The sequence below is a fragment of the Saprolegnia diclina genome, assembly GCF_000281045.1.
Source record: "Saprolegnia diclina VS20 unplaced genomic scaffold supercont1.43, whole genome shotgun sequence".
NCBI lineage: Eukaryota > Oomycota > Saprolegniomycetes > Saprolegniales > Saprolegniaceae > Saprolegnia > Saprolegnia diclina.
The window spans coordinates 46,424-65,664 of record NW_008246110.1 but is presented as its reverse complement, the minus strand read 5'-3'; the positions used below and the strand labels follow the sequence as shown (position 1 = coordinate 65,664).

At 59.7% G+C, this 19,241-nt stretch overlaps 9 protein-coding genes across 10 annotated transcripts; 4 read left to right on the top strand and 5 right to left on the bottom strand.

Annotated features, from left to right (window-relative positions):
* Positions 1–191: 191 nt before the first annotated feature.
* Positions 192–555, top strand: SDRG_11618 (hypothetical protein; the record flags this gene model as incomplete). The annotated part of the gene is made up of 2 exons (XM_008617663.1): positions 192–209; positions 310–555. The coding sequence occupies 2 exons, from the start codon at positions 192–194 to the stop codon at positions 553–555; spliced, it is 264 nt and encodes an 87-aa protein (XP_008615885.1).
* An 86-nt stretch (positions 556–641) lies between these two features.
* Positions 642–1,809, bottom strand: SDRG_11617 (hypothetical protein). The gene has a single exon (XM_008617662.1). It carries the CDS (start codon positions 1,743–1,745, stop codon positions 753–755), a length of 993 nt encoding a protein of 330 aa, XP_008615884.1. The 5' UTR covers positions 1,746–1,809; the 3' UTR covers positions 642–752.
* An 886-nt stretch (positions 1,810–2,695) lies between these two features.
* Positions 2,696–4,012, bottom strand: SDRG_11616. 2 transcript variants are annotated; one of them, XM_008617661.1, is made up of 3 exons: positions 3,715–4,012; positions 3,242–3,669; positions 2,696–3,205 (listed from the first exon to the last, which is right to left on the bottom strand). In XM_008617661.1, the coding sequence occupies exons 1-3, from the start codon at positions 3,929–3,931 to the stop codon at positions 2,765–2,767; spliced, it is 1,086 nt and encodes a 361-aa protein (XP_008615883.1). In that variant the 5' UTR covers positions 3,932–4,012; the 3' UTR covers positions 2,696–2,764. The 2 variants fall into 2 exon arrangements, with proteins under 2 accessions (XP_008615883.1, XP_008615882.1); XM_008617660.1 differs by having other exon boundaries at positions 2,765–3,669.
* Positions 4,013–5,137: 1,125 nt separating this feature from the next.
* Positions 5,138–9,269, bottom strand: SDRG_11615 (hypothetical protein). Its single transcript, XM_008617659.1, has 18 exons — positions 9,077–9,269; positions 8,967–9,030; positions 8,813–8,922; positions 8,710–8,767; positions 8,586–8,659; positions 8,481–8,538; positions 8,045–8,428; positions 7,900–8,001; positions 7,713–7,856; positions 7,398–7,670; positions 7,217–7,347; positions 7,056–7,164; positions 6,865–7,008; positions 6,407–6,806; positions 6,050–6,363; positions 5,853–6,008; positions 5,432–5,806; positions 5,138–5,387 (listed from the first exon to the last, which is right to left on the bottom strand). The coding sequence occupies exons 1-18, from the start codon at positions 9,187–9,189 to the stop codon at positions 5,175–5,177; spliced, it is 3,222 nt and encodes a 1,073-aa protein (XP_008615881.1). The 5' UTR covers positions 9,190–9,269; the 3' UTR covers positions 5,138–5,174.
* A 125-nt stretch (positions 9,270–9,394) lies between these two features.
* Positions 9,395–9,669, top strand: SDRG_11614 (hypothetical protein; the record flags this gene model as incomplete). Its single annotated transcript, XM_008617658.1, has 2 exons — positions 9,395–9,575; positions 9,644–9,669. The coding sequence occupies 2 exons, from the start codon at positions 9,395–9,397 to the stop codon at positions 9,667–9,669; spliced, it is 207 nt and encodes a 68-aa protein (XP_008615880.1).
* A 14-nt stretch (positions 9,670–9,683) lies between these two features.
* On the bottom strand, positions 9,684–10,648 carry SDRG_11613 (hypothetical protein). The gene is made up of 5 exons (XM_008617657.1): positions 10,360–10,648; positions 10,261–10,308; positions 10,099–10,213; positions 9,951–10,052; positions 9,684–9,898 (listed from the first exon to the last, which is right to left on the bottom strand). Exons 1-5 carry the CDS (start codon positions 10,606–10,608, stop codon positions 9,714–9,716), a joined length of 699 nt encoding a protein of 232 aa, XP_008615879.1. The 5' UTR covers positions 10,609–10,648; the 3' UTR covers positions 9,684–9,713.
* An 855-nt stretch (positions 10,649–11,503) lies between these two features.
* Positions 11,504–12,987, top strand: SDRG_11612 (hypothetical protein). Its single transcript, XM_008617656.1, has one exon. The coding sequence runs from the start codon at positions 11,520–11,522 to the stop codon at positions 12,741–12,743; it is 1,224 nt and encodes a 407-aa protein (XP_008615878.1). The 5' UTR covers positions 11,504–11,519; the 3' UTR covers positions 12,744–12,987.
* A 267-nt stretch (positions 12,988–13,254) lies between these two features.
* SDRG_11611 (hypothetical protein) lies at positions 13,255–13,954 on the top strand. The gene is made up of 3 exons (XM_008617655.1): positions 13,255–13,338; positions 13,382–13,694; positions 13,747–13,954. The coding sequence occupies exons 1-3, from the start codon at positions 13,261–13,263 to the stop codon at positions 13,899–13,901; spliced, it is 546 nt and encodes a 181-aa protein (XP_008615877.1). The 5' UTR covers positions 13,255–13,260; the 3' UTR covers positions 13,902–13,954.
* Positions 13,898–18,598, bottom strand: SDRG_11610 (hypothetical protein; the record flags this gene model as incomplete). Its single annotated transcript, XM_008617654.1, has 16 exons — positions 13,898–14,127; positions 14,174–14,767; positions 14,813–15,442; positions 15,470–15,655; positions 15,706–16,020; positions 16,068–16,370; positions 16,412–16,517; positions 16,570–16,632; positions 16,679–17,067; positions 17,115–17,511; positions 17,560–17,717; positions 17,773–17,867; positions 17,914–18,049; positions 18,098–18,248; positions 18,292–18,464; positions 18,512–18,598. The coding sequence occupies 16 exons, from the start codon at positions 18,596–18,598 to the stop codon at positions 13,957–13,959; spliced, it is 3,954 nt and encodes a 1,317-aa protein (XP_008615876.1). The 3' UTR covers positions 13,898–13,956.
* Positions 18,599–19,241: the final 643 nt, after the last annotated feature.

The window sequence follows — 19,241 nt, the reverse complement described above, 5'->3', positions numbered from 1 at the left end:
CCAACCGCTGCAGCTACACCATCCAGCTCCGCGGCCCCGGCGGGTCCTTCTACTGCGATATCCCGCCGGGCAAAACGCGCAACGACGGCTGCGGCACCAACGCCGGTCCCGGTTCCCCCTCGAGACTCTTCAAGCACACGGAGTCCGACGAAGCCAACCGTACGCATCTGCTTCCATCTCCCATCGATCTCATGGTCCGTAGTGTTCGAGTACTCGGTCGATAACTACGGCGTGTGGTATGACATCAGCAACATCCCGCCGGGGGTAGGGTTCTTCACGCCTCTCCGATCGTATCAATGTGCGTTGTAGCCAGACCACTGCACGAGCTACAACGACTGCAAGCAGCACACGGGCGGCAAGAAGGGCTTCAACGTCCCCATCGAAGTGACTCCGACGCGTTTTGCCAACGGCCGCAACTGCCGCAAGCTGTACGTGACGCGCCCGGACGCACCGGACGCGTTCTTGTTTCCTGGCGACACGGGCAAGAACGCCGACTGCCGTCCCGACGAAGTCTTCAACGTCGTCTACTGCCCCGGCGGCCGTCTCCGCGCCTAACTTTTAGGCCGCAGAGCCAGTAAGACGCGACCCACTAGCACTGTTTGCATGTCTACGACGACAACTTGTCCGTCTGTACAAATACATTTTTGCAGCTGGTGTCGTTGATTACAGTTGCAGAGCGCGGGTTTTACCTAGCCCTAGTCGCGTGTCGCACTCGACGAACGTGTATTCAGTCAACATGTGTTTAGGTTAAATTACGCCGATGCACGGCGGCCCGAGTAGGCGCTACCGCTCCACGACGCAGAACCGACCTGCGACTTGAGGTAGCACCAGTCGCCGTTGACCGTGTAGGCGGCGCAGTTGCCGACGCCGTTGCAATAGTTGCAGCACTGGCCCGAGCGCTCGCCGGCGTTGCCCCAGACCTGCTTGCGGTCAATGTCGTTGCCGTAAAAGTCCGTGTTCCACTGCGTCGCCGCGCACTTGCCGTTGCCGTTCATGATGCCGCCGATGACGCCGCCGCTCCCAAACTTGTTGGCGATCGCGTTCTTCATGTAGCAAAAGTCGCCGCTCACCGAGAAGCCGACGCACTGGTCGTTGCCCTTGCAGCCGCTGGCGCACGCACTCGCCTTGGCGTTGGCGTCGCCCCACACCTGGAACCGGCCAATGTCGTTGCCCCAGAAGTCCGTGTTGTCGTACTTTTGAAAGCTCGCGCTCGGGTTGCCGCCGCTGCCGCCCTCGGGGCAGAACGTGACCGAGAACTTGGTGTCCATCGGGCACGCGTGCGTCTTGGTGTTGTCGGCCGGGAACAAGTAGGCGTCACCCGAGTCGGCCTTGGTGACGCGGAGCTCGGTGCATGAGCCCTGGCCCGCGTTGGTGGTGGGCGTCACGTACACGGGCACGTTGAAGCCGCTCTTGCCCGTGACGTCCTTGCAGTTCTGGTAGCTGTTGCAGTTGCCCGGCATCGGCGGGATGTTGCTCACGTCGTACCACACAAAGTTCATGCCGTTGCTGTTGATGGTCGAGTACTCGACGAGGTTGACGTCGTCCTTCTCCGTGTGCTTGAAGAGGCCTTGCTGGCCGGCGCCAATGTACTGCGTGCACGTGTTGGCCGCGCCCGGCGCAATATCGCAGACGTAGCGGCCGAACGCCGCCTTCAAGTTGATCGTGTACGAGCACTTGTTGGTGAACGTCATCTCAAAGCCCGAGACGGCGGCGGCGGCGAGCGCGATGGTCGAGAGGCGTAGCATGTCAGCGAGTTGGAAATTCGAATTGTGGCCACCGTAGCAAGGCGGTCGGCGCAGTGATAGGAACACCACGTGGCGCGGTGGCGCCAACGCACATGTCCCACTCTGCGCCCGTGACGACTGGGACGCACCGAGAGCAGCTTGAACCGCGGAACGCGTGTGCATCGAAGCGATCATTGGGTGTCGTGCGCTGTGCAGAGCTTGGGAAGTCGGTCGTCGAGATCTCAGCACGGCCTTCCATATCGAACGATGTGGATATGGATGGTAGCTGATGATGGCGAAGATAACCAAGAGGACAAGACATCTCAGGTAGCACGAGCACGCGTCCTTGCCGTTTGGGACTGGGAAGGACAAGGAGCAGGATAGAGTAGGATGGGGCAACCCATCACGTCCTGTTCCCACCAGACCACGTTCGATTATGATGGCGTTTCGAGGCCGGAGGAATGACGACAGCGCCTTCCTTTGCTACTCGTTGAGGACATGGCGGACGAGTCGACTGCGGTTGTGAACTGCGCGGATCGTGCTGCAGTGTAGGACGGTGCATGCTTGGACGAGCGGCCAACGAGGCGACACGACCAGGCGTTGGGTGTCGACGTGGAACGAGCTTGTGGCGACTGGCCAGACGCTCGATCTCGATACAACGGCCGAGCAGCTCCTAGTAGCATGCGCAAATTCGCCCAAGCTCCACCGTTGTCCAGTACAGTGCACCTTCCTGTACAGTGTAAGTGGTCGAGGGCGCTACTCACGTCGTCGCAGATCTCAGCAACTCAGATTATGCTTCCGATCGCTTATCCCGGTGAACCAGCTTTGAGGTGCGCTGTGTTAAGAGCGAATGGAGCGACGAGCCGAGAGGAGATCGCATGCAGCTATATCAGCAGCGCGCTTTTGCCGAGCCGCCCCCGACAGTGCGTTTCTCTTCCGTGGAGCTTGTATCATGTGCACACGATGAGACATCGAGTACTAGAACTAGAAGTTTATAGGGTTAATTGATGTCTATATTGAGCGTTGGGATGTTGTTGAAGTTACGTCGACTTGGTGGACGACGGGATGCACTGCGAGAAGTGCTCGTCCTTGGTCCAGCATTCGTCGCGCGCCTGGCACTTGGTGATACCGGTGTAGCCCTTCCCGCCGCATTGCGCCCACGTCGCGAGCTCGCCTTCCTTGGGCGGCAGCGGGTGGCAGAGCGAGAACCACTCGTTCACGCCTTGGCACGTGTAGCCGTCCGTACACGTCGACGAGCCAGAGTAGCCCTTGCCGCCGCACTGCTTCCACGCACCCACCTGCCCGTCCGGGATCACATCGGGCTGGACGTCCGGCTTGGCCGTCGGCGCATCGGGAGACGCCGTCGGGGCGTCAGGCGCTTCCGTGGGCGAGGCCGAGCTGGGCGACGGAGCATACGTCGGTCCATCCGAGCTGGGCGACGGCGCCTGGGTCGGGGCCTGCGTAGGAGCTTGCGTAGGAGCCTGAGTGGGAGCCTGTGTAGGGGCCTGTGTAGGAGCCTGGGTAGGAGCCTGTGTAGGAGCCTGGGTAGGAGCCTTGGTAGGAGCCTGGGTAGGAGCCTGGGTGGGGGCCTGGGTGGGAGCAGGCGTGGGCTGCACGCTGGGCGACGGCGCCGGGCCAGGGTTGCCACCGGGGCAGAACGTCACGTCAAAGACTTCGTCGATCTTGCAGTCGGCCATCTTGCCGTCGTCGGTCGGGAAGAGGTACGCGACAGGCGAGTCGGGCTTGGTGACGACGAGGTCGCGGCAGTTTTTGCCGTTGTTGTTGTTCACCGGATGGATGCTCATGGGCACGTTGTAGCCCTTCTTGCCCGTAAAGGCCTTGCAGTCGTCGTAGCTCTTGCAGTTGCCAGGGCCCGGCGGGATGTTGCTGATGTCGTACCACACGTTGTTGAAGCCATTCGTGTTGGTGAGCGAGTACTCGAGCACTACATCCATTCATGAGCCACCAAGCATACGATGCAATGACGTACGGTTGACATCGTTGGCGGCCGTGTGCTTGAACAGGCCGTGCGAGCCCAAGGTCGCACCGCAGTTGTTGTTGCGCGTCTCGCCCGACGGGATATCGCACACAAAGACGCTGCCACCAGCATGGAGGTTGATCGTGTAGTCGCACTTGTTGGTGAAGCGGAACTCGGCGGCAAGCGCGGCCGACGCGAGGAGGCTCGCTGTAGCAATCGATAGCTTCATCGTCAGGAGGCGAATCGCAGAATGAGCGACTCAGTTCTAATATAGGTACGTGGCGTCTCTGCCAGCTCGGACAGCGCCAAGCTGGCACGGCGGAACCTGCCAGCACATCCGCGCCATTTCATTCTGGTCGTCGTGCCACAAAGCATACAAACAGCAAGGTATTTTTATTCAAACATTCAAATCGACGCAACCGCACGACGAGCGGCATGTCGCAGACGTTCGATTTCTCGACATTCGAAGCGAATCGCGTACGTCGCCATACAAAAGTCAAGTGTTTGCTGAATTGGCGTATGGGACACAGGACCTCCTGGAGACCGTACGTTTGGTCGTCGACAAATCATATGTTCGCACCGACCCAAGAACCAATCACGTACGAGTACATGGCGAGAAAGCACCAATAACAGAAGCGAACATGGACGTGCGCAATAGATCCTATAGGGGTCGAATGAACGTCACGGACGTGGGGTAAGCGTCCCATAGCATGGCGTGTATGCTTTTGTATGGAATTCAGTATGCGATGGCGACGCATGTCACGACCAAGATACGCCACGTGGGTTTGCGGATTTGGCGCCAAGCAGCCAGTACGGCTCGCGTGCGCTGGTGTAATGAAATGCATGGGTACTAGCGCCATAAATGCGGTAGCTCGGGCCAGTGTAGGTCGTTCGCACACAGCTCTGGCAGCTCTCTGGCAGTCGCGCCACTTGTAGTGTAGGTCGCTGATCATTCGATGCTACTGAAACCGTGTTGGGCTCTGGATCATCCGGGAATGCGTCGACACTGTTGTCGGGCAAGGCGTGCGTTATATAAGCGCGACCGACGCTGAGAAACTGGACGCGGTGTAATGATCCCATACTGCGGTTGGCGTCATCGCCGTCGCTCGCTGCGTTCCACGCTCTGCAGAAACTCGACAGGGCGACACCTCGGCGTACCGTGTACTCGCCTCGCAACCTTTGGACGTACAGAATGGCTACAAGTACACTGAAGCTGGACACTGATAGTGGAGGTAGTCGATTGTGCAACCAGCGAGCGTGGTCGGACACCATGCGAGACCACGAAGGCCCTAGTAGTCTGATCCTGGCAGCGAGTGCGGAGTGGACTGTATCCTCCACGATCAAGATCGCTTGTCGCTGCAGTAACATTGCGGCAAGACGGATGCAACACCCGCAGACGCTATCGGCGAACCGGCATACCCTAACCTCGACCGAGTCCCGTCACTCATTGTATAGTAGCTCTCATAGCAGTGTTAGTACAATTGCGCAATGCTGGCTTCCATCTCGAGGTCGCGCACGGTGAGCGAGTAGGGTGGCGTCGCACTCGCCAAGAGCGACTGCGCGTGGTCGACGTCGGACACCGTCTTGCCGCCCACTTGAAGCAGCACAAACCCTTTGTGAACGAGTCCGCTCCGCTCTGCGGGCCCAAGCCCCGGAATGAACTTTTTCACAAACACACTGCCGTCCTATGTATCGCTTAGCACCAGAGGTATTCAGATAGTGGGCGTACCCGGTCCGAGCCAAAGAGAATGCCCATGGGCCCATGGGCAAAGTGCACACTCGTCGTCTTCTTCTCGCTCTTCTTGCCGAACACCACGTCAAAGGGCGGCGCGTCCATCGCCTCTTTCAGAAGCGTCATGATGCGGTCGTACGGAAGCTTGGCGACCGCCTTGCCGTTGATCGAGACGAGCGTGTCGCCCTCCGCGACTTGCTTGGAGTTGCGTGCCATGGACGGCAGCCGCGTGAACCCCGACACGATCACATGATCGCCGCGACTGTCGAGCTCGAGGAGCGGCGGCCACTCGGTGAGCGTCACGATGCCGTCGGGACTGGTCGAGAACGATAACGTCACGGGCCGCGGCAGCGTCTTGAGATGCTCCATGACCTACAACACGCACTATGACATTTCTTGCATGAGGGCTCCTGTGCACCTCGCTGAACTCCTTGTCGCGGCAGTCCCAGCCATTGGCCTTGAGCAACAGGTTGCCCGGGCGAATCTGGCCGCTGAGCTCGCCCGCACCCATGGCCTTGGTCTCGTCCTTGGTGCGGTCCGGAATGAAACCCGCGACAATGACACCGAGCGGCGCCTACGTCAGGCATAAGACGCAGAATGCATCCGGCAACGTACCAGCGGCCGTGCGCGCAGCTTGAGGCCAAAGGACCCTGGACCAAACTCGACGTCGTACGTCCGGAGCTTGCGGCGCGGTGCCACTTGGGCAAAGGCGTCGTCTGGCGACGGAGAGGCAAATCGCAGGACGACTGGCGCCGGCAGCGTCGTCAGCAGCGTCTTGACTTCGCTCGCCGTGAGTTTGGCACACGAGAGGCCGTTGATGCCGACGAGCGTCGAGTGCAAAGGTACACTCAATAGCGCGTCGCGGTCTGTTGTCGACGCGGTGGGTGGGACCGTGACGCCGGTGACCGTAGCCATGCGGGTTCGTATGCCTACAACCGCCGTTGGAATAAGTGCAGTCCGGCGCGTACATACGCTTGGTGAGAACCAGCGGGACGTTGGTCAGGCCAAACTCAATGTCGTCTTCATGCGGCAGCGGCGGCGGCAGCGGCTTGGCGCCGCGCCACGCACTCGCCACCGGAAGTTGGTCGACCGTCACGTGCAGCACTTGGAGCAGCAGCGGCCAGTAGCCCTTGATGTGCTTGTTGAGCGCACTCACGAGCGTCACGACGTGCTCAATGAGGCTCGCTTCGAGCGTCGACGCAATGTAATCGCGAATGAGCTCCTTGAAAAGCGTCGCGAGCACGTTGTAGACGGCCGAGAACCAGCTGCCTTGCACCGTGAGTTTGAGCTCTTCTTTGATCTCAATCTCAATCGACGAGACAGCCAACGTCGGTTCGTACTCGCCCGTCTCTTTCGAGAGCACTTTCTCTGCCTACAACATGGTTTTGAGCAAACCAATCTCAAAAACGCTGATAAATGCAAAATTCAACCCGAAAGCCGAGCGAGATGCACCCGCCGTTGACGGACGCGTCGGCCGCGCCACCGCCATTGAGATACGGAAAATACTTTTGGGCAAACGTCCATTGCAGGCCCGGAATCAGTGAAGAGATGCTCGACGCGCGCATCGTCAGCACCTACGACGCGCCCGCTAAGATCCTATTGCATATCCTCTGTCGCGTACTTCGTCGTCGGCGGCCGTGCCGAGCTTGACGACAACCTTCTCCTTTGGCACGTGAAAGTTGGAGAGGTCGAGGACGGAGATCGAGTAGTCGATCTCGTCCTTCGTGCCGCTAGTACATTCGCAGACGTCAGCAGCGAGCTCTCTTGGCGTCATGGACGTACACGATGGGCGGCACTTCGATCGTCGGCAGCACCGACATGAGAAAGTCCAAGCAGTGGTCCTTGACCTGGTCGACGAACGCTTGCCGCGCGGCCTTGTCCACCGCGAGGTTGCGCCCCCACTTGGCGAGATCCTACTTTCAATGTTTTAAGCAAACGCCCAACGAAGAGCGTGTCACAGTACGTCGACGCGCACGTTGGCGACGGCTTGCGTGACCTTGTCGCGGATCGCATCCGGGTCGTCCGAGACGTGCGCGAGCTCCTTGGCCTTCTCGAGCAGCTTCTGGCCCTGCTTGCTGCTTTGAAGCCGCACGAGGAGGTCCTCGCCGTCCTCCAAGAGACCTGCTGCCCTTCTCGACACGTTGGGTAAGAGCTCTTCGACTTGCGCGAGCAGCTCGAGCGGGTCCAATGTCGCCATGCTCCCCGAAACGTGCTGGACAAAGGCTGCCGCTTTGGTCTACAGTCAACATAGGTCCAACGCCTACAGGGACGAGTGTACTTGGAGGCCGCGTGGCGACAGGGTGCCTTGGAGGTTGTCGAGCAGCGTGGTGGGCTCGAGGAGCTCGAGGCGCCGCCGCTGCTGCTCGACGCGCGCCTGGAGCAGTTCCTTGAATTGCTCGATGAGCGCGCGGCCGTCGTCGCTCTAGCGTCGCTCATTTGCGCATGTCATCGAACAAGAGACGCACCGAGGCGCTTGCTTGGAGCTGCCTGTTGAGCTCGTCGGCGACTCGGCGCATCTCGATGCTGTTGCCAATGCCTTGGAGAATCTTCTTCGAGTGTTCCGTGAGCTACACTACGTTAGCTAAAGATGCCAAGGAGGCACGAACGCACAGCGGCGAGCTCGGCGTTGCTCGTCATCTGGTCGTCGATGCGGTGCTTGACCAACTCGGTGAGCTTTGTGAGCTTCTCCAGCTCGCGCTCGCCGGCCGCTCGGACACGACCGGCAGCGTCTTGGATCTCGGGGTTGACGCACGACGCCAGCGCCTCCGAGTACTCGCGGCCGTACGTAAACGTCGTCGAAATCGACGTGAGCGCGCCGGCGTTCTTCTCGCAGTACGCGCGCAGCGTCAAGTAGGCGTTCTCCCCAGCAGCGCTGATGGCCTCGGCCTGCTCTTGCGACACACGACCGTTGAACTCGGCGACGACTTGGGCGGCGCTGAACGGCTTGGGGATCTTCTCGAGCAAGCGCAAGTCGAGCGCCGCCACGTCCGCCGCCTACGCATGTTCGGCATCAGCATGCAAGTCGAAGCAAGCTGAAGAAGACGACTTGAATGTAGGCGGTCGCGTTCGCATCGAGCTGGACGACGTAGCTGTCGCTGGCCGCGCTACCAAGCACCGTTGTATACGGCGTATCGCACAGGAACGAAGTTACCGATAGGCGACGACGGTGCCGAGGCCAAACTGCGTTTGGCACCGCGTTCGGCACGCCAAGCGCAGGTCCGCAGCCTACGAATTGCAAGTGTGGTGAGGCCAGCGCGGTCGTCCGGGCGAGGTACGGCAAACGTCGCGGTCGTTCCGTCCTCCAAAGCCACGTCGTAGCTCTTCTCGGCGACGCTGCAAAACCGTTTAAAGTGATGAGCAGCTATGCACGTGTCGTACCGGTACTGCAGAATGCTTCCGCGGGCGCCGGACGAGCGCGTCTCGATGTGGACGCCATGGGGCATCTCGTTGCCCGACAGCGTCGGCAGGCGTGGCATCATCCAGCACGTCTAGGTGACAGCATACGCATGCGTCGGCGTATCGTGTGTCGTACCTGCGAGTACAAGATGCCACCGCGTTTGAGCGCAACGACGTAAACGTGGCGGCCTGGCGCTTGTCTATTGCCAAAAGGTATGGAGACGCGGACGGCCGCATGAAGCGTACGTGAGCTTGCGCTGGAAGGTCCCATCGCCGAACGGCGTCTTGACCAAGTCACCTTCCGTGAAGCGCATGAGCCGCGTGAGGACCGGCGGCAGCAGCGGCGGCGCTTGCATCATCTTCGAGGAAAGAACAACTTTATCGAAGGCCGTGGGAAACAGGGTTTCCCACGCGTGAAACCCACGCCTCCCTATTTCCGATGCCGTGCAATTCACAAGGGAGAAGAAACAAGTGTGAAAGATAGTCGACATGAACACGTGAAAAATAAGTGTGAAAAGGCGTGTGAAATACGCATCCGGTTGCTGTGAAACGCCAACGCGTGCCATGCCATCGACCGACCGCGTCCCGATCCAGAGCTACGCCCAGCTGCTGCTCATCTACGTGGGCGCGCTCATTGCTGTCGTCGTCACCTGCCCGTTTGTGGCCCTCTGCCGCCTCCTGACGTGCTACTACTGCCGCCAACCCGACCGGCAGCGCGCGACCACGTCAGCCTGCGCATGCTGCTGTCCACGCTCACGCCCTGCAGCGATCCACGCAAGCAACGACGATGCCTCTGTGCCGATTAGCTGCCAGGCGTCTACCACGATACTACCTGCTAAGGCCCATGACGAAGTATAACTGCAAGAACCGTGTGGATGGTTTGTTAAGAGTGCGTCGCCGTTGCCTCGGGTCCGAAGGCCTTTTGAAGAGCTGAGAGGCGGAGTGCAGACAAAGAAGTGCTCTTGAGCGTATCCGCGTCAACAACGGGGTCTGTCGTTGTATCAGTCGCTATGTGTTCGATGTCGTTGGCTTGGCATGGAAGCGTGCGCAGCTTGAGCTGGTCGCGTTCTGCCATCCAAAAGCGATCGCGTTCATTGTTGCAGGAGTAGCAAGAGTGTACCGGCGTGGACTTGTGATTGAGCGGCGATCTTGATGGCTTGTAATCCCGCTTGAATCGACCCATACTGGTATGGCAGCTGTGTTTCGGGCGATCGATCGGAGCCTACGATAGCACGCTTGTACGTGTCACGGCGCAAAGCATGCACCACCTGCCACATGTTGACTCGAAGAAGGTGGTGGTGTTGCCCGTGTCTTGGCACGGTGCTGGGCCCTTGTGGCCTCGATGACAGGACGCTGTGTCGCCGCCTTGGCTTCTGCAAGCCTCTACACTCGACCATGAGTCCAATGGCGCTATGCGACGCGCATTTCACCAGCTTGAGCGCGTCGACCTTGATGTGGACACGGTCGAGCTCATCGCACTGCGCAGTTCAACGGTAATGATGAGCGAACATAGCATATTGGTGACCAACCTGACAATCCATGTAGGCCGTGAGCGTGGACGACATGTTGGTGAGGTTGGATGTGACAAGCGCTAGCGCTTCCTGGAGGCTGGCGACGCCCTCCTTCGTCTGGCTTGCGTGGACAGCCTTGGCACCGTCGAATGACGCTTCGTAGAACGCAGCGAGGCCGCTCGTGTACTTGACGCACTCGGCCATCGCGGCCAACGCCGACGGCAGCGCGTCGGCTTCCATCTCGTCGAGGTCGCTTCGAGTCGCCATCGCTGCGAAAATGCGATCTTCCGCCGCGCCTGATTGGGTGAAATACCACCTGCTTTTGACCAATGCACGTGCGGTATCCAGAAAGGGCATGGGTTCCCTTGTTGAAGTGGTCTTGCAGATGGCATCCCAACAACATCACCTCGTCCGCCATCTCGGCGCGTCCTCGTTCGCCATCTCAGACCCACAGCAGGGCCGTCGCTTCGTTTCGCTGGCACACGTGGCGGTTCGTTGTGCGTCATGACGCAACGAGTGGCTGGAACGGGCGACACGAGCACACAGCCACGCACCCAGTGCCAGCCGTCGGGGCGTCTTGTCACCTGGCTTCAACGGACTGGGCGCGGAATCTGCATGTTTGCCGAGCCAAGTATGGTCGCGTGAGTGGCTCCGAGGCGCCTCGAAGAACGACGTGGATGCGCGCCGATGCTTGAGCCCACCATGTGCCCGCAGCGGAGCTTCAAGTTGCTTGCACGGTGGTGGGGTATACGTATGCCACCAAGCAGCGCACAGGGTTGCTTGGCTGGCGTCAGTCATCCATTGCCGACCGTTTCTCGTCTGGTGATCTCGCCATCTTACCAGGCGAGAACGCTTGACACGAACAGTAGAACGTTGCGTGCTCGGTCCAGTCGAGGGAGCAGTATCATGCACGCCTTGGATCGAAGCTGCCAGGTGGTCGCAGCTGGTGGTGGCGGCCGCCGCATGCAAATTCGCGGCTCAGCTTGCGTACGTACACCGGGGCGCGATCGGTGGCCCCATTTATTTCGATTTCCCACCATCATAACGTCGTGTTTGTATGGGCTCGGAAGGGTTTAGTTTTATTAAATAAAAAGTGTTGCATCATCCCGGGGCATGTCGCATTGAAGGCCATCAAAGTGGAAGCTTGTCATTTTGGAATTGGCGCCGACGCGAGCAGCATGACCGAGATCCACATTGCGATGCCGACAGCCGCCAAGCGCGAGCGGTTCCTCGTCAACGTCCTCTTCTCGCTCATTGGCATTGGGTACCTCTTTCCGTTCTCGGCGCTGACGCAGCCCATCGACTACTGGAGCCATCTCTTCCCCGACTTCAACATTGAGTTTCTCATCACGTGCACCTTCATGTACACCAACTTGCTCATGCTCGGCCTCCTCGTCTCGTTTGGCTCGTCGCCGTGGATCACGGGCCGCGTCGTTGGCGGGTTTGCCGGCCAGCTTGTCGTGCTCGTCTTTGTGCCGGCGTCGTACCATTTCCTCTCGACCGAGAACGCCAACATGTGGGCGGTGCTTGGCGCGACAGCGTTTGCGGCCATTGTCACGGCCTTCCTCGACAGCTGCGTCATTTCGCTCGCCAACCACTACCCGATGTACGCCCAGGAGAGCCTCCAGTTTGGCATTGGCCTCAGCACGCTCATCGGCAGCGTGTACCGCGACCTGACCAAGGTCATCTTTCCGGCGGACGCGATCGTACTCTCGAGCGGCGTGTACTTTTACACGGGCGCCGTCACGGTCGCGCTCTGCATTCTTGCGTACTTTACCTTGCTCTCGCTGCCCATCTCGAAGCGCTGCTTGTCGACCAAGTCGCTCGTCGAGCAATCGCCGCTGCTTGCCGAGTCGGGCGTCCAGACGCTCCTCTCGGTCGAAGCGCCGGCGCCGAACCGCTGGACCGTCTTGCGCAAGTGCGTGTACAACCAGATCCAAGTCGCGCTCGTCTTTACGTGCTCGCTCGCGCTCTGGCCGCCGCTCGTGACGGAGCTCAAGAGCTACAACTTTCCGGCGCTGCAAGCGTCCGGGTGGTGGCCGCTCTTGCTACTGACGCTCTTCTCGGTGTTTGACTGCATTGGCCGCTTCCTCATTTCGTTCCGGTGCGGCTTGACCAAGGACAACATTTGGCGCATGGTCGCAGTTCGGTTCCTCATGATTCCCTGCATCCTCGTGTCGGTCAAGGGCCTCTACTTCACGCACGACGCCTTCTCGATCCTCTTTGTCTTGTACCTCGGCTTCACGAACGGCTACATCGGGTCGCTCGCGATCATCTTTGTCAACGACTGCGTCGAGCCGCACGAGAAGGCGGTGGCGGGCAGCTTCACGGGCTTCTTCCTCAACTTTGGTCTCGTCCTCGGCTCGACCATTGGTCTCGGTCTCTCGCACCTCATTGCGTAAGCGTAGCCACGTGATAGCACTGTCGATGTAATAATCAAACGCATGCAAGGTACCCCACTGTCTCTTGACCACTACATGGCTATTGCGACCTCGTCACTCGAGTGTGCGTCGTAGTCGACTGTCGTGGTCAACGAGCACTGGTGGTGGTCGTGTGGTGGATGTGGTGGTGGTCATGTATACTAGTATTGCGCAAGCGGAGGCCGGCCACCCATAGAAGTAACAAGCCTTTGTATCTACGACAAGCGGCCGTTCTTGTGGGTCTTTTGCCATATCTTTACTTGCCTCTGCGGTGCGAGCCAACTCTCTGAAGGGACTGGTAGACTCCAACAGGCCGCGTCGAATCGCCAATGTAGTAGCAATGATCAACTCGTACATTGTTAGTGCACGTCTGCTGAAGAGGCTTTGTCGAGCTGCTTGAGCTAGAGCCTTGAAGGACGTTGGGTTTGATTTCAACCAATCATGTGGCTGACTTTTGTCGCGGCGATTGCGGATTGGCCATTTCCAAAGATTTGCCGAAATGAGCAGCAAGTTTGTCCGGTCGTACAAGGAGAAGGAGGCGCTCAACCAGTACTGGTACTCGCCGTCGACGATCGAGGTTCATGACGCGCTTCCTGCCCATGGCTCACGCGGCGCGGTAGGTCCTCGCGGCCGACATTGTGGCGCAGCGCCCGGCGGCGGTCGCCTTCCTCTCGACGCCGTCGCTCTACTACGCCGTCGAGGAGCTGCGCCCAGCGAGCGAGCTCGCGCTTTTTGACTACGACGACGCCCTCCCGCGCGTGCTTCAGTACGACTATAACGCGCCGACGACGTTCACGAAGGATGGCCTCCAAGGCCATTTCGACATGGTTGTGATCGACCCGCCCTTTATCACCGAGCACGTGTGGACCAAGTACGCCGAGACAGCGACGCATCTCCTCGCACCGGGCGGCAAGATCCTTCTCACGACCATCGGTACGCCACGCGCACCTACATGTAGAGGCAACTCTAAATGCTTGCAATGTAGCGGAGAACGAAGCCATGATCCAGCGTCTCCTCGGTTGCCGCCTCCGCCGCTTTCGCCCCAGCATCCCCCACCTCGTGTACCAATACGGTCTCTACAGCAACTACGAGTCGCCGGCGCTCGACGCGCCCAACCCCGAGGTCCCCGACGACGATTAGTGCAAGCCAACATGTATTGCGTCCGTGATGAATATACTAGTGTGCAGCAGAGATCTTAGTTGAGCCGCGTCTCTTCGCGCTTGGGCGACGCGACGGGCGACTGCGGCGTCTTGATGACGCGCCGCGCGCGGCTCGCGGGGCTTGCTGCGAGCGGCTGCACCATCGCGAGCTTGGCCAACGGCGTGTTCTGGCGGCGGCCAATGCACTTTTCGCACTGGCAGTCGCGCTACAAGACAGTGTTCATGTCTCGAAGCCATATACTGATGTCGCACCTGGTGGATGGCGACCTTGATGCGCTTCTTGGTCTCGGCGATGCCAAGGTAATTTTCCTTCATGTCGTTGATCTGCTCCACCGAGCGCGACGTTGCCCACAGTCTTATCTCCGTCATGTCAAAGCCTACGAGGCGCGGTCCGAGCTGCAGCGCGCTGCTGCTGTCGCTCTGCGAAGTCATCTTGACAGCAATCTCCTTGGCCAAGACGCTGGCGCCATCAAGCAGCACGCGCACGGACGCCTTGTCGTCGCTGACGATATCGAGCACCAGCGCCAGATGCTGCCAGCTGCCGTTGAGCAGCAACGTACCGTCCGTTGGAAGCGTGCGGTCGTGGATCTGCACGCAGAGGCGCCCGCTGCTCTCCATACTTATCGACCAGAAGGGGCTTCGTGCCGCGAGGACCGAGGTACTACTGCCTGCGATCGGCCCCTCGGCGTAATAGCGCACCCAGCACTCGAGCGTGAGGTGGCGCCGGTATGGATCTTCGTCAAAGCTCGTGCCAAAGTCCATGCTTCCGCCCTTGCGCACTGCGCATGACGCGTGCCAGCCACTGCCGTCGAGAGGCGCAACGGCTGGAAAGTGCAGCATGTACGCCTACGTCACGTATTGTGAGCGTAGTCGCTAAGAGAAAGGCGGTACCGGGAGGAGCTTGCTCTCTTCGCCCTTGTCGACGGGCGCGGTCGAGATGTCCAAGACAATGGCGGGCGATACGACCAAGTGGTTTTCGCGCTTCGACGTGTCGAGGAGCGTGGCGTCCGTCGTGCGACTTGGGCCGAGAGTCGCTGCGTCCTCAAAGCGCCAGTACGCCGTCACGCTGTCCTCGTCGTCCAAGAACGGGCCGAACGACGGCGCGCTCGCCATCGGCGTCGACCGCATCTCGCCAAAGCCGTCGCTGACGTCAATCTGCAGCGACTTTTTCACAAACTCTTGGGACGAAAAGTGCGGGGTCGACGACCCGAGCCAGTCGACCGGGTCCTCGGGCTCGAGGCGCTTCCACGTAAAGTACTTCCATCCGTCGGGCGCCGCCAGCAACGGGATCTTGATAGGTGGCAGCCGCACCCGGCGTAGACCACTCAGCGACGCCAAGAGCCGACTCCGGCGCTCCAACACCAAGTGCTCGGTGCACAGGAGGCGGAACACGTCCATCTTGACGTGTTTGGGTATCTGGGCGGCATCATACGCGGTGACGGCGGCGACCACCGGCGGGTGAGCTGTCTTGAGCCCGCGCAGAATGGCTTCAACGACGTCGGCCGAGCCGCACTTGAGACCCTACAACGCATGTCAAAGCTTTTCAACAAACGAGATGGCACATACGAGGCTCAGTAGCGCTGCGTCGTTGCCAGCCATGTCGAGGCACTGAGCCGCGAGCTCGAACTGCCCCATCGACTGCAGCGTCGCCGCCATGCGCGTTAGCGCCGCCGCGACGTGGGAGAGCTTCGGGGGCAGCTGCGCCTCGGCGCCTTGTGGGTTGAGCGCATATTCCTATAGAAAATATCACCGATTTATCAACTGACGTAACAGATGCAGTGTACGTAGAGAGCGGGGTCGTCCGAAACGAGATAGGTCGCTGCGTCGCGCCAGCGGTGGGCAGCCAGGAAGATGCCCGCGATGGTATTCGCAGCAATGTGGGACGTTTCGCGGTACATGGCACCGGCCTTTGCCTTCTTGCCGTCGTGGAGAAGACGCAAGCTCAGCGTCGGGTTGTTCAAAGTCGACAGCGTCTTCCAGCTCACTTGCACGAGGGGCGGGCCGTACTCGAGGAGACGCGCAATGTACCGCTGCACGTTCTCTCTGTCCCTGTGGGTGCACACGAGCACCTCGAGCGGCGCAAACGGGCGCGTGTACATCTAAGACAGAGCGTCGTCATCTATGTGGTCAAGGTGTCAGGACGCACGGTGGCCGACTTTGCATCGTCCTGAAGCACCATGTACACGACGCGGTCGGGCAAGAACGCCGCGAGACGCACGTGGGATCCAGAAGGCGTCACGGGTACGCTGCACAGCGCGTGGGTCGTACGGGGCGACGCGGGATGCCAATAGCGCAAAGTGGCGCCGATGGTTGCAAAGGCAAGCGCATCGCCGATCCAGAGCATGCTTGTGGGCGTCTCTTGCAGCTGCGTACGGTGCGGCGCAAAGGTCGCCATCACTTGCAGCGACCCATCGAGGACGACGAGACGCTTGGACGTCCGCACAGCAATCTACAGTGTGGGTACGTTGGTGGCGGCGGACGGCAAAGTACCAAGTGCGTCGCCTTCTCGGGCTCGTTCTGGACTTCAAGAATGGGTTCGTGCTTCTCGGCACTCCAAAAGCAAGCCGAGTCGAGCGTAAATGCCACCGTGTGCTCGCTATTTACCGCATATAAGGCTCCACTGGGCAAGGTGCAAATGGCGACCAAACCTCAGACGCAAACACTCGCGACCGAGTGCGTCTTGGACAACGAAAAGAACTTTGCAAGCCTCCCTAGCATAGCATAGATGAGGCGTTTGGGTGGTGCGCCAATGTATACGAGTTGGGCATGGCCCAGCGCGTGGGGAAGAGCCGCGCGGCAGTTGTCGGAAGGTTGAGCAGCAGACCGTCGGGCTCCTTGGCCTTCCAGTTGCCGTGGACGCGGACGCTTCGTCCGGACGGCATGAGCGACACCAAGTGTGTTGGTGTGAAACACACGTCGCGGACCTCGTATGTCGGGGCCGCCGTCGGCGCGCTGACATCGATGAGCGTCATGACAGTGGCTTGCGACGACGAGAGAAAGACAGCGGACGTGCCGCCGTCGCGGGATACGGTGAGTCGCAGCGGCTGCAGCGGCAGTCCCTCAAACGTCGCGAGCAGTGGACAAAGCTCCGTCTTTTCGTTCGTTTGGAGGTCCATGGCGCTCAAGGCAAACTTGAGAGCGTCGCTCTACCAGTCATATCTCTAACTATCAAAGAAAGCAAGGTCATTGGCACCGTTGAAATGTGGAGAAGGCGCCGGGGCACGTCGTCGGGACTGCAATACTGGAGAAACGAAAACTGCGGCTGCATCGACCACGTGCGCGTCGGAGGCATGACGACGTTCGACAGCGCAATGTCGTCGTCCGCGCCTTCGAGCAGCGCAAGCGACCGCGCCGTCGGCGACGACGTGTAGAGTGCGAGCTGCATGTCGCACGGAACGACCGCCGCAACGAGCGCATTGACGTCGAACGCCACGCCAAACGTCGAGTCGATGCTGTCACCAAAGTGCATGCGATGCAGCACGACGTCTTGCGATGCCCCCAGTAGCACGAGCACCAGCGTGTTCAAGCTTGCGCTGAAATGAATGCTGTGGCGACTGCAGAGCGAGAGACCGGTCGGCACAGCCGTAGTTCTACGCAGCCGTACGATTGCCAAAATGAAGAGAAAATGTGGACAGTACGGGGAGGCGACCGCGCGTGGCTCACGTCGCAGCACGTCAAAGATATCGAGTTGGCCTGCGAGGTAGGCAGCTGCCAAGAGTCCTTGGCCATCGAACGCAAGCGCTTGCACGGGCGACGTCTTGGTCGAGAAGGTGGCGAGCAGAGCGTGTGGGCTAACCTACGCACAGTGATAAGTGCAATGATCGAAATGGCTGCCTTCTGGCGCAGGTTACGTCGTCGCCGTTGGCTTTGCTGTGCTCGTCCTTCGACCACTCGTCGTCGGTAGCGCCGTGGACCGAGCTGCCGGCGCGCCACACGTGCACGATGCCTAGTTGCTCGTGCGATAGTGGGCTATCGCAATCGGCGCCGCGTACCGTCGGTGCCCCCCGAGGCGAGAAGCTGATGGCGCGCATGAAAGGCCAGCGCGCAGAGGACGCTGCCACGCGACGCAGCTTTCCGGGGGATCTTTTGACAGGCTTCGCCGCTACAGAGTCCTTCGACAGTCGTCACCTATGTAGTTACCTATCTGAGTACTCGGGTGTAGAGAGGCGAAGCCACCTTGATGCTCTGGCTGCCTTCGTGGCCGTAGAAGACTGTGCCCGCGAGTGTCGTTGCGGCCGTCACGACGATCGGGCTCTTCGTGGATGACTTGAGCACCTCTGTGACGCAGCACAGTGTCATCTCGCGGAGGTCCCAGACCACGAGGTAGCTACGGCGCAGCTCCAGCAGCATGATGGGCGTAGAGGTTGTACCGAGAGAGCGAGGCAATGACGTGGTGCTGGCCCGCGGGCACGACGTCGTCAAAGACGTGGGGCTTGTCATGTAGAAGGCAGCTGTCGAACGGAATGGCGCCGAGGACGCAGCCCGTGCGCAGGTCGACCTCGTGCAGCGACGCAGTCGCGACGATGATGAGGGACTCGCGCGCCTGCAGGAAGCGCATGAGGCAGCGTCCAGGAGGATGAGCATAAGCACCGGGTGGTAGACGACGATCTCGGGTTCATGGGCGCGGTCCAAGTAGACATCGGCGATCTTCTCCTTGAGGACAAAGGACGACGCCATCGTTCCTGGTCGCCCTCCCAGATTGCACTGAAAGATCCCGCGATGGTGATTGGAAAAAATTAACTGGATTTCGACCAATCGATAGGCGTTAGTATGGTGTCGGCCTGACAGCCGCACCACGGCGCAGCTCACGGCAGGCATGCTCATATGGGACTGCTTGGTGCTCGAGAGATCAAGCAGGCTAGACACATATTGCTGGTGAAAGCATAAATGTCGAAATTGCTTCAGGGCTTGCACCACCGGACGCCACCACAGAGGCCGCCACGGTATGGACGCGCAGTACTTCTCGAGTAAAGGCTTCATGAGTCAAGAAGAAGGTTTCTTTAGCTCTCATTTTGAAGCCGTGTGGATGATGCGTGTTGGAGGAGAAGCCCTGTCGCGGGTAATCATTGCAAAGTGAGCAGCCACAAGCTCAGCCACACCACACCGTCCCTAACCCTACTAGCTGCATCGTTCTCGCTCGAGTTGAAGCGCCTCCAATGGTGAACCTTGAAATGCTTTCTAACAACGAGGTTTAGATATTAAATCGTTCTAAGTCTAATACGAAGAAAGTTATGTCGTCTCGCGAAATAGCCCAATGGACTTATCTTTTGTTGAACTCCTCGATATCCGAGTGTGGTATTTCGCCTTCTTGCACCATAAA